The sequence below is a fragment of the Phyllostomus hastatus genome, unplaced genomic scaffold, assembly GCF_019186645.2.
Source record: "Phyllostomus hastatus isolate PE091 unplaced genomic scaffold, TTU_PhHast_1.1 phas_contig_1162, whole genome shotgun sequence".
Classification (NCBI taxonomy): Eukaryota; Metazoa; Chordata; class Mammalia; order Chiroptera; family Phyllostomidae; genus Phyllostomus; species Phyllostomus hastatus.
Window position 1 is genome coordinate 12,003,293 of NW_025333537.1, and position 12,920 is coordinate 12,016,212.

Here is a 12,920-nt window from a genome sequence, read left to right on the forward strand (position 1 = left end):
AAGGGAGGGAGGGAGGGGCAGAGGGGAGGGAGGAAGGAAGGAGAGGGAGGCGGTCCCTGCGCCCTCTCGGTGCGCGGCTCAGCCAGCTCCTCGCGCCCCCTTGTGGCTGCTGAGCTCTTGGGGCAGCCTTGGAGAGAACTGGGGTGCCGAGTCTATCCTGCGTACAGCCAGCAGACAACACGGGGTTCGAGTCATGGAGTCTGCACTTGGACTGTCTAGCTGTTACCCAGGGTCCTCGTCCCCTCCCCCGCATGCACCCTCACACCCTGGAGCTCGGAGAGAAACCCCGGTGCCGGGCGGGCCCCCAGCGGAGGGCCCATCCTGCAGACACTGCCAACCCCCCCCCCCCACCAGGGGGGCTCTCCGGCCGTCTTCTGTTTATCCTCCCGCTTCCCACACGCTTGCCACGCCTCGCCACCCTGCACGCAATGTTTTAACCACTTTCCAAGCGCACAGCTCCGCGGCGTTAAGCACACTCTTGTCCAGCCATCACCACCACCCGCCTCCGGAACTTCCGCACCTCCCCACGCCGAGACCCTGTCCCCCTTTACACTGACTCCCCCGCCCCGCCCCCGCCCTCCCACGTGCTGTCTCCGTGGTTTTGACTCCTCTGCAAACTTCACGTAAGCGGGGTCATGTGGCATCTGTTCTCCGGTGACTGGCTTATTGCACTCAGCATGACATCCATGGCGTCGCCTGGGTCAGAGCTGCCTCGTCGCCCGCTGCAGGGACAGGCAGACCGCACTTTGCTCAGCCGCCCATCTGTCGATGGGCCGTTCCCTCCTCCAGGCTGCTGGACGGTGCCCCTACGAACGGGGGGTGCTACACGCGTTTCTCACACGTCAGCTGAGGCCACAGATGGCCCCGTGTGCCTGCCTCTGCACGTGTCCTGGGTTCCAGAGCGAATCGTGACCCCGCCGCTGACGAGGAGGGCCGGGCGACAGCCCCTCACTCGTCTCGGCAGACCAACAAGCTACGCCCGGTACCCGAGTGTCCCGAGAGACGCGTGGCACTTCTGTCTCCTAAAACAGCGGCACGCTCTCACCGCCTGTCACGGCCGTGGGCCCCGCGTGTCTGACGCTGCCTTCCCCTCGCACCCGCCATAGCTAATCATTGGCAGCGCACAGCTCCACACAAGTGACGGTCGGGACGGGACGAGGCAATCAGCACCGACATCAACCGGAGACGCCCTCCTGGAGGCCGAAGCCCCCCCCTGCGTGAGACAGAAGGCTCCGGGAGACGTTCCGTCACACGGAAAGTGGTTTTGTCAAATGAAGCCACGCACGGGACCCCTGCTGTGCTAGGGGAGACTCCGAACGACCTTTAAAGTGTAACTGCTGCAGCGGCCCTGTCCCCGGAGCCGAGGAGCGGGGACAGGGCTGGGGAAGCCGGCGTGCCGGCGAGGGCGCAGGGAGACGGCACTGCCGGCTCCCGCTGGGCAGAGTGTGAATCTGGGTAACCTCTTCGGACGCGAACTTGGCAAAGCCCGCCTCGACTGACAATGCCTGTGCCCTTTGACCCAGCACGTTCCCTTTGAGAAGTTCATCTTCCAGATGCCCCTGGACACACGGGCAAAGACCCGGGGGCGTAAACCATCTCGCCCTGGCCAGGTAGCTCAGTTGGTTAGAGCACCATCCTGATACACCAGGGCGGTGGGTTCGATCCCCGGTCAGAGCACATAAAAGAAGGAACCAATGAATAATAAGTGGAACAAGAAATTGATGTTTTCCCTCTCTTTCCCTTCCTCTCTCTCTCGAAAATCCATTTTAAAAACCTTATGAATGGTTGATTCCTGGAATTCAGTGTTTTGGGGCCACAGCCGGCTGCTGTCAGTGAATCCACAGAGAACAGAGCTGCAGAGGACCGGGGACAACTGCACCCCTGAGGTGACTCCAGGGCTCCCCCACCTCCTGGTATTCACGTTGTCCCCTCCCCAGTGAGCAGGATTGGCCGGTGCGACCGGTAGGATATCGTGGGACTGGGGGCGTGTTACCCCCGAGGCCGGCCCCTGGAAGACACTGTGCCTCCCACCCTGTGCTTGCTCTGTCACTCAGGCTGGACGAGGCGGCTGTCACGCCGGGAGGTCGCTGAAGCAGCCCCACGGGAAGGACAGCACCGTCGTGCCTTACGTAACTGCTGCGCTGGGCACTTACCGTCAACGGTCAGTGGGCATGCAGGTGTCGGAGGCAGGCGGCCGCTCCTGGCCTGTCCTCCGTCCTTCCAGAGCCTCGGTGTCCCCAGGAGAAGGTCCCGGCTGGGCTCAGTCGGTGGTCACCGCCCCGTTCTCTGTGCAGGCACATGGCTAAGGAACAACCATGTGCTTCACGTCTGGAAACCCGAGGAAAGCTGTTATTTTAAAACACTATTTCCCTGATTCACTATTTTCTCACACTTGGCCCCAGAGCGAGTGGGCTCTGACTCTGAATCTGGGAGTCGTAGCCCAAAATTCTCCCACGGGGCCAAAGGAGGGTGTCAGGCCAGGGCCAAGAGGAAACGGCCCAGCAGAGTCCTGCGGGACAGCGGTTGCGGGGAGGCCAACCCTGCAGCCTTAATGGCCACAGCACACAGTCATGACTTCTTCTCCACTTTGCAATTTCCTCTGTCCCCTGTACGTCCGCAGAAGGCACCAGCAACCCCAAGAAGCCGACAGCGGTCACTGGAAGAATCTCTCAGGGCCATGAGCTGGCTGCGTGACAAGTGACTACCAGCACAGAGTTGTGGAAAGCGTAAGTCACATGAAATACAGAAACATACTGCTGTCATGCGGGCTTCCAAGGAAATGCTGGCCCTTCCCCGCTGGCCCCACGCCCCCCAGCTCCCTCCTGCCCACATGAGAGCTGGTCACTCCGCCCACAGGGTCCATCCTGCTGGGGTTCACCCTGCGCTCCTGGAGTTAGGGTTTTCAACACATTTTAAGATTCACTTGAGGTTTTTCTTTAAAAAAAAACTTTCTTTCTAGAGAGAAGAAAAGGGAGGGAGTTGAGAGAGAGAGACACACTGATGTGTGGTTGCCTCTCACACACCCACACTGGGGACCTGGCCCGCAACCCAGGCATGTGCCCCGGCTGGGAATCGAACCCACGACCTTTGGTTCGCAGCCCTCACTCAACCTACTGAGCTACACCAGAGGGCTCATTTGAGGGGTTCTAAGTATGCTCTGTTTTAGTATAACCATCTCTGAGAAAGAGACAAATGTGTCCTAATCATCGTTTCCTGTCAAAACTTGTGTTACGACCAACAGAGGAGCGAGGGAAGCAATAGGGAAAAGTTTTAAAAATATTTTAAATAGATTCTGCAGTTTCAACAGCAATAAAATGAACATACAGGTAGCCCAGTTTCGGCCAACAGGGCGAGCTGGCTGAGGGCACCTCTGGGAGAGATTTTCTGGCTCCTACCGAGAGTCACAGGGAAGAGGTGTTCCCCTTGCTCCCTCCGCACATTTCTGGGCCCGACAACGTCCGGGAGTGCCCAGTCACATCGCCGGCACCCTGAGGGAAAGGACCACACAGCGGAGGCCAGAGCCCGCGCCCTCGGTGTCCTGATACGAAGGTAACGCACGTCCCCCAGGAGTTGGGCCAGTGGGCTGGGTTTCCTGTTCCCCGGAGCAGCCTGACGGGGCAGGGGCTCCACAGAGCTTTGACCAAATGGATGCCTACCTTTGCTACAAATGAGGTCACAAGGGGTAACCGGTATAACTTCTTATTTTTTAAAATATACTTGAACTCACTCTTCTTCAGTATAATTCTTTGGCACTGGTTTGGTTAAAAACTATTTCACCTGTTTAGTGACAGTGACAGTTTGAGACAGTGGCTCCCGGCCCTGGCTGGGGAGCACTGAAAAATGCCCCAACGCCTGGGCCCCTCCAGACCAGCCACGGAACCCCCGCAAAAGCCCTGCAGCCCCACGGGCCCAGGCTGGTCCCACCCTGTTTCTCAAACACTCCCAGCTCTCTGCCAGTCCCGGGGCTCCTGCACCCCTCTACTGCCCCCGCCCCCGCCCCATCTGGCAAGGCTGCATCCGCTCGGTTCTCCTGCCCATCTGATCGCAGCGGGACCCCGACCCCTCTCACTCGTCTGACCGTCTCGGCTGCTGTGTGTGCGCAATTGTTGTTTATCACCACACAGAGGGACAGAGCCTGGGGCCATGAACACACAATACAATATACAGATGATGTACTATAGAACTGTACCCCCGAAAGCTATATAATTGTATTGCCCAATATCACCCCAATGAATTCAAATAGGTAGTAATTTTAAAAATAACCAAAAAAGAAAAAAAAGGAACAGAGCTATCCCATTTGAATACAGAGCTTCCGTAAAATAGCAAGGGCTGTGCGATTTCAGGGAGACAGATAATTTCCAGGAAGCACAGTCAAGGGAGGTTTTGTGGACTCTCTAAATTAGGTCTTGACATCGGGTGGAATCTGATTTGCTGAGGTGGGCGTGGCGGTACTTGAGGAAGCAGAAGCACCGTGAGGGAGGGGAGGACGTGCGAAACGTGCGGGAACACCCGGGAAAAGTGAGGGGCCGGCAGACGAGGGCGGCCGGGAGGGGGCCTCCCCGGAGGGTTAGATCCGATGGGAGAAGGTAAGAAAGAGAGGGTCTGTGTTGAGTGACAGCTCCATTACGTGTCAGGGAGTAACTCCAGCTGGGGTGGGAACGGAGGTGGCTACAGAACTGGGGGAAGGGAGGAAGTAAAACGCATCTCACCGGTGAGTACACAGGCCTAAGGAAAGGTACGTAAAAAACATAATTACCTGATCAACCACCACCACTTGGGGGCGCTGCAGGCTTCCCGACCAAACCGGTCCGTCCCGTCCCAGCTCCTCCCTCTTCTGGCAGAAGAGAACTCTGCAGACTCAAATGCCATCCTTTCATCCGAAGGCCCTTGCCACTGTGAACAATACTTCTTTGAAAGCCCTATTTATAACTTGATGAGGACTTTGTTGTACTTTCAGAGAAGACGTAAAAAGGAACACTGAATCTACAAGGCACACATTTTTTCCCAGTACATTCAAGGCTCACACAGTTGCATCCACACAAATGAATCCTCACCTGACGTGAAACAAAACCCTGGGGGTGTTTGCAGGCTCACCGGCCATTCAGTAAAACCCATCGAGTCCAGCATCTCCCCAGACAGAGGAGGGTTCCTTGATGGCGGGAACTTGCCATCAACCACTCTCACTGGAACTCCGGACATGCTAGGATTTGTTGGGGAGTGTCGTAAATGTCCACTAGGGGTTGTGTGGCCCTGGTGGCTTTTTTTGTTGTTGAGAAAATTACATAAAAGGTACTTTTCCTTTACTTAAAATGAAAGGATGTTAGAACTGTCAAAGCTATAGAAGACACAAAGTAAAAAAAGCTAGGTGCAGGATGCTACCTTCTGTGTGAGGGAGAATTCACTGTCGTCCGCACACGCACAGAGGAACTGCGAAGGGCACACTGGGTGGGTGGGTGGGATACAGGGTGGAAGTCTTTTCCCTAGGTGCTCTTTAAGCTTTTTCCGTGTCTGAAACGCATGAACGTATTGCCTATTAACAGAATTAAAAGACAGGGAATAACAAATACAGTAGTCACGAATCAGGTTACAAAAATAAGTTCTAATGCTTTCTTCTGAAAAAGTGTGTAATGCTTCACAAACTTGCATGTTGTCCTTGCTCAGAACCCACACTAGTTCTCTGTACCGTTCCCATTTTAATAAATGTGCTACCGGAGGGATCACTAAGGTGGATGATTTTTAATCTTGCCCAGCAACCTTATTAAGTATGTGTCTTGTATTTAAACTATCCTTTCAAAATAAGGATGTGTACCTGGCAGCAGCACAGCAGCAGCAAACACCTGGAAATGAATGCAGGCATACAGATTAAACAAATCATACCGCATCCACACAGTGGAGTGCTAGCAAGAGTATTAACAAGGCAGAACGTGTATAAGGGATCCATGGACAAAGCCAAAGGGGAGGGACTGAGTGGGAGGTGGCGGTGAGAGGTAAAGTGGTGACAGGAAAATGGAGATGACTGTACCTGGATAAAAAAAAAAGCTGATGGAAACAGACTCAAATCCTTGTGGTCTTATATGGCTGCAGACTTTGGTGACGTGTAAGTTAACGTGTAAAGCAAGCTTTTATTGTGTATACATGTATGCAAATAATACGGCAGAGGTATTACACAGTCCCCCAAGATAGGATATTAATTAAAAGTTGTCATCACCCTGGAGTTGGGTGGAGCATTGGGCCAATACACCAAGGATGTAGTTTGATCCCAAATCAGAGTACATCCAAGAATCAACCAATGAATATACAAGTGGAACAAGTCAATGTTCCTCTCTCCCCAAAACCAATTAAAAAAGAAAGTTATCACAGGGAAGTAAAAATGGGTAATTAGGAGTTTAGGTGGATATCTTTTATTAAACACACAACGTATGTACACACTATAACCTATGAGAGAAGTTTATGCTTTTTTCCTGGGAATAAGCTTGTATGGAACTTTCTACATCTTCTGGAGGGGAAGGTAGAGAAACAGATCGTTTGCCTCTCAGGCCTCTGGGCCTGCAACCCAGGCATGTGTTCTGACCAGCAATCAAACCAGCGCCTTTTTGCTCTGGTTTTCTGTGTGTTTGTAGTTATTTGTGACTACCAATTTTCACAGTTGACAGCAGCATGATAGTTCAAGCAGCCAAAGGTCCAGTGCTCTTTGGAGCTCCCCCACCCCTGCAACACCCAGGCTTTGACTAATTTTCTGGTGCGCCCATTCCAGGACCCTTCCAGCTCTGGGCAATGCTGGCAGGCTCTCCATTTGCCTCCATCTCGTCTCAAGACATGAGGTGTAATGAGATGACCCACCCCCCCTTTCAACTAACTACTGAACTTACAGTTGAACATTGATGGACTCATCACTTCAGAAATCCGCAGTAATTCTGGTCCTCCAGCGGTCAACCTGCTGACTTCAAATATTTTAGGACTAGTGGAAACAATTTTCGTCTACATGATTTTACAAAGGGATACCCTAAAACTTGAGTGGAAGGAAGCAGTGAAAGGGCTGGTGCAACCTCAAGTCCTCTAACAGGACTGGTTTCTTTCTGGGTGCCTACTCCTTATTAAGCCAGCTTCCCTGCAAATTTCCTTTGGCTCTCTTTATCAAATACAGTATTCCTTACCAGCATGATTGTGCAAAAACAAATTGAGAATTCTTGACACTTTACCAAATGTTATCAGCTTTCATTTCCTAAATAACCACTAAATAATGCCCAACTAGACTTAAATACGAATCACCTGTTAAGTCTGGCCAGGTCACATGGTTTTCTACGCACCTGTAACTTTGAGCTGTTATTCAAGTTGATTCCGTATCTGTTCCCTACAACCACCTCCACCCTTTAAAAAAAAAACACACACACAAAACTTTCTGGTATCCCAGGAAACTTTCCCACTGAGCTACCTCACAACACCCCCAAACTCAGTATTTTTAAAGTTAGTAGTTTACTAATAAATCTACATTTACCTGAACACAGGAAAACTTCTAACTACAGCCTCCAATTTGCTGGGTGTTTGTTTGTTTTCCTTACCCACCAATTGCAGTTCTAAATTTAGGCCACCTCCCACTAGCATTTTTAACCAGTTACCACAGAATGTTATTTAAAACCTTCACCCCTCAAACCCAATCCTAAAAATAGAAAGACCCTAAAACACTGGTGAAGGGCGATTAAAAAAAAAGTTACACAACATTGGAATGCAACAACTTTATTGAAACAAAGTGCAATTAAACGTGTTGAAAGCTTCAAAGGGGAAACTTAGAAACCCCCCCTCAAGCGCAGGACCAGGTGCAGGGTGGACTCCTTCTGGATGTTGTAGTCGGACAGGGTGCGCCCGTCTTCCAGCTGCTTGCCAGCGAAGATCAGCCGCTGCTGGTCTGGGGGGATACCCTCCTTGTCTTGGATCTTGGCCTTGACGTTCTCGATGGTGTCACTGGGCTCGACCTCCAGGGTGATGGTCTTGCCGGTCAAGGTCTTCACGAAGATCTGCATCCCCCCTCGGAGGCGCAGGACCAGGTGCAGGGTGGACTCCTTCTGGATGTTGTAGTCGGACAGGGTGCGCCCATCTTCCAGCTGCTTGCCGGCGAAGATCAGCCGCTGCTGGTCAGGGGGGATGCCCTCCTTGTCCTGGATCTTGGCCTTGACGTTCTCGATGGTGTCACTGGGCTCAACCTCAAGAGTGATGGTCTTACCGGTCAAGGTCTTCACGAAGATCTGCATCCCCCCTCGGAGGCGCAGGACCAGGTGCAGGGTGGACTCCTTCTGGATGTTGTAGTCGGACAGGGTGCGCCCATCTTCCAGCTGCTTGCCAGCGAAGATCAGCCGCTGCTGGTCTGGGGGGATGCCCTCCTTGTCCTGGATCTTGGCCTTGACGTTCTCGATGGTGTCACTGGGCTCGACCTCAAGAGTGATGGTCTTACCGGTCAAGGTCTTCACGAAGATCTGCATCCCCCCTCGGAGGCGCAGGACCAGGTGCAGGGTGGACTCCTTCTGGATGTTGTAGTCGGACAGGGTGCGCCCGTCTTCCAGCTGCTTGCCGGCGAAGATCAGCCGCTGCTGGTCTGGGGGGATGCCCTCCTTGTCCTGGATCTTGGCCTTGACGTTCTCGATGGTGTCACTGGGCTCGACCTCAAGAGTGATGGTCTTACCGGTCAAGGTCTTCACGAAGATCTGCATCCCCCCCTCGGAGGCGCAGGACCAGGTGCAGGGTGGACTCCTTCTGGATGTTGTAGTCGGACAAGGGTGCGCCCGTCTTCCAGCTGCTTGCCGGCGAAGATCAGCCGCTGCTGGTCAGGGGGGATGCCCTCCTTGTCCTGGATCTTGGCCTTGACGTTCTCGATGGTGTCACTGGGCTCGACCTCAAGAGTGATGGTCTTACCGGTCAAGGTCTTCACGAAGATCTGCATCCCCCCCTCGGAGGCGCAGGACCAGGTGCAGGGTGGACTCCTTCTGGATGTTGTAGTCGGACAGGGTGCGCCCGTCTTCCAGCTGCTTGCCGGCGAAGATCAGCCGCTGCTGGTCAGGGGGGATGCCCTCCTTGTCCTGGATCTTGGCCTTGACATTCTCGATGGTGTCACTGGGCTCGACCTCAAGGGTGATGGTCTTGCCGGTCAAGGTCTTCACGAAGATCTGCATCCCCCCTCGGAGGCGCAGGACCAGGTGCAGGGTGGACTCCTTCTGGATGTTGTAGTCGGACAGGGTGCGCCCGTCTTCCAGCTGCTTGCCGGCGAAGATCAGCCGCTGCTGGTCAGGGGGGATGCCCTCCTTGTCCTGGATCTTGGCCTTGACGTTCTCGATGGTGTCACTGGGCTCGACCTCAAGAGTGATGGTCTTACCGGTCAAGGTCTTCACGAAGATCTGCATTGTCTGTTAGAAGGAAAAAATGAAACAAACAAAAACCCCGACAGTTTAGCAGAGAAGTCACATCTCAACACATTCCTAAGGCTAGAAATGTCCTTGGGCACCGCCGAGTAGCCAACACAAGACGCTCCCCTAAGCCTGTGCAGCTTCCACGCCACGCACTGTAAAAACCGACCTTGAAACCTGTGCCCTTACTAACCGAGCTCACCCAAGACGCCAAGTAAAAAACGGTCGCGCCTCAGGAAGTGAGCCAAAGCCACCGGGACGGAAGTCAAAACCCCGAGCTTCGGTCCTCACACCGGAAAAGCTGCGGGACCGGACCGGACCGGGTGCACTGCGGGCCTCACGCACCGCACGGACCCCACACCCCGCCTGCTGTCCCGCGAACGCGGCCGGTGGGAGCCAGGCCCGCGCCCTGCGCCGCCTCGCGGCCGGCGCCGACCTGCCCCGCCACCCCCGCCCCCGCCGGCAGGGGCCCCGCCCGCCACTGTGAGCCCACACCGGGGTGACGTCACGCGGCCGCGGGCCCCGCCGCGGGGCAGGGCCGCTCGAGGGGCACCGACCTGGCTAGAGCCCCCCTCGCGGCGGCGGCGTCCAAAAACCGAGGTTCCCGACCCGTGAGGCTGCGCGACAGGCTTCACGCTCAACCCTCCGACACCGCCCGGCCCGGCCCTAACCCTGCGCTGTCCCGCGGCTCCGGAGCCCAAACCTTCCCCGTTCCTTCTGCCTCCTCAGCCCCCTCGTGTTCTCGCCGCCCCCACAGCCCGCTTCACGGGCCGGCGGCGCGGCGGCGGCCGCCGCCATTTTACGCCGTTCCTCCCCCTCAGGGCCGCCCGTCCGGCTCCCGCGCCCCGAGCGACTGGAAGCCCCGGCTGCCCTCCGCCCCCTGGCCCCCCGTTCCCCCCGCCCTGCAACCGCCGGGCAACCGCGAGCCCCCCGGCCAGCGTAGCGGCCGCTCCTCACCAAGTGACGGCGGCAGCAACACACAGAGGACTACGGAAACAGAACTCTGGATCTGCACGGAACTGCCTGCGCCACGCCCGGCGCCTCTTTATATAGCAACCGGCGGGGCCGCGCCAGGTAGATCCCTCCGCAGAAACGCCGAGAAGGAACTACTTTTCTCAGCCGGTCTGCTGTCTGGGGAGACAGCCAGTTCCTCGGCGTCATAGAAATCCGTTCCTAAAATGTTCTCCTGGGAAGTCTGGAATTTTCTGCTGAACCCGGTGGTTAGTGGGCCGCTCTCTTCAGTGTCACAGTGTCTCCACACGTGGCGGAGGGATCAACGCGTTCACTGCGCGCTACGTTCGCGGACGTGGCGGGCGCTCGACTTGATTGGCGGGTGGCCGCCAGCGAGGGCGGGGGCCGCGAAAACCCGGCATGGAACCTTCGGGCTCCCGGAGCGGGTGGGCGCCCCGCGTCGCCTCGTCAGGGCCCGACGCCCCCTCTCCTCAGCCCTAACGGTCCCCGCCGTTCTGGGGTCCCACCGTTGGCGGGCAAGGGTCAGGCCCAGAACCTCGCGCAGAGTCGGGGTCCGGCTCCCTTCCGGGGCGCCCCGCCCGCCCCTCCCCCCCCGAAACAGAGGGGGTCTTTATTTTGGGGTCACGTTTAACATAATGACATGTTTCTGTCCCCCTAAACTCCCCTCCACTCCGAGGCCGGTGGCGAGGGCCACCCAGCCCCCCAGCCTCAGGCGTCCCCGCAGCGGGCGGCGGCCGCGCCCATCCCCCCGCGGCGCGGGCGCCGGGACAAGGCCAATGACTCGGCAAATCTCCGCTCGGGGCCTGGACGCCTGGGCGAGGCCTCCGTCCCGGGGCGGGGGAGGGGGGGACCCCGCGGGACTTTCTCGGAACGAACGATCGGGGGGGGGATGCTGGGGGTGGGTCTGTATCGCATTTTGGAAAGAAAGGTGAAACGTCCACCGCTCTGTAAGAGCAGTGGAGCTGGACCCCCGAAAGCCGACGCGGACAGAAGTTTCTAGACTGGTTTCCCCTCCCCGCTGGGCCTGCGCGCAGCCTGGGGGGCACTCGGTGCCCGGGCTCGGGGCGCAGCCCCTGCCGTGTCCCCGAACTCAGAAATCGGACCTGCTGAAGCCCGAGGTTGTCCAAGACGCCCATTGACTCTCAGCTCTGTGTGTTTGGGGAGGGGAAAAATGGGTTTAATATCCCAAACAGGGAATCTAATTCTGCCAGCAAACTCCATTGGGGGTCAAAGAGGAGAAGAAAAGATCACCAGCCAGATGTTTTTGCTCTGTGTCATATAATACATATGTAATATTATATATGTATTATATTATACAGGTATATAATATATATTGTTTTAAAAATACTTGAACATGGTGAAAAGCTTTTTAAAAAGTTTTTTAAAGTTTCCAGGGAAAAGCTTTGCTCGTGCCCTTCATTGGGTAGTCACTTCCTGCTGGACTCTTCTAGAAAAACTCCCTGTCTCTAAAAATTGGTAATGGAGGGGATATTTTAATTTCTACCCTGTTACGACCTTTAAGAACGAAAAAAGAAATCCGAAGAGGTTACCAGAAGCATGACTAACCCTCGGCCCGTTTCCCTGGGTCTGTTCCCGAAGTCACTAAAAAAAATCCGTGCCATTAGGAAAAGATTACATTCCCGGTTTGAATTGGGAGCATTACATTATTTAAACATTATACCTTAAACTGTGAGTCCAACCGAAACAAAAGTATTTATTTATTTATTTATTTTTTGGGCAACCAACGGATGTCTGCGTTCTGAAAAACGCCTTGAGCCGAGCAAAGTAGACTTCACCCTCTGCTGTTTTTCAGCATCTTTCCAAGAGAATAAATGCATCACTGGGGAAAATAAACGAGAGAAAACGTCTTTTTCCGCGTTCGCAGGAGACCCCAGGGGCTGCCCGTACAGGCAGATGTCCGCCAAGATGATTTCCTCCCCAATCCCTGCGAAGAGGGGGGTTACAGGAACAAAACTTGGAGGCTCCTCGCGGGGCTCTTTGTCCCTGAGCCTCAGGGAGACATTTTTTAGGGCCCCCAGACGCGGCGGTTCTTGCGCGGGGACCGGGCGCCGCTCGCAGCCACGCCCTGTTTGCTTCGGGCCGCGGCAGCCTCGTGACCCGCGTCGTTTCAAGGCTGAGTCACGGGCTTGGAGACGCAGCTCTTTTGGGTCCAAAGGTGCGGAGGAAAAACAGCCCTGGGGTCAGAGGGCGGAGGGGAGGGAAGACCCAGGCTGGGAGGGTGGGGAGTCGGCCCAGGGTCACCGTGGGAGAGAAAACAATATTCTTATGAGCCGGGGAGCTCATAAGAATATGGAGCTGCCTCCTTAGCGGGGAACACGACTACCCGAAGTACCCCTGCCCTCCCCGGAACCGAAGTCCCGCTTTGGGTTTTGGCCCCGTCGATAGACGTAAACATGTGCCCGAGGACAGTGAGGTGAGACGAGAAACACGACCTGCCCAGAGAGAGGCGGTTCCAAGAGATCTGGGGTTCTCGCCCCCGGATGGAAAAGAATTTAGGCCAGGGGCACAGATCCGAGCAAAGGCAGATCATACTGA

The 12,920-nt window shown here is 55.5% G+C and overlaps 1 protein-coding gene and 1 non-coding gene across 2 annotated transcripts; both read right to left on the reverse strand.

Moving 5' to 3' along the window:
- Positions 1 to 5,616: 5,616 nt before the first annotated feature.
- Positions 5,617 to 5,721, reverse strand: LOC123823736. Its single transcript, XR_006786584.1, has one exon. It is a non-coding gene; the product is annotated as a U6 spliceosomal RNA (small nuclear RNA).
- A 1,997-nt stretch (positions 5,722 to 7,718) lies between these two features.
- UBC (ubiquitin C) lies at positions 7,719 to 10,502 on the reverse strand. The gene is given in 5 exon segments (XM_045842847.1): positions 7,719 to 8,708; positions 8,710 to 8,766; positions 8,768 to 8,938; positions 8,940 to 9,392; positions 10,350 to 10,502. Coding segments are annotated over 4 exon segments (1,602 nt in total). The 5' UTR covers positions 9,390 to 9,392; positions 10,350 to 10,502; the 3' UTR covers positions 7,719 to 7,784.
- Positions 10,503 to 12,920: the final 2,418 nt, after the last annotated feature.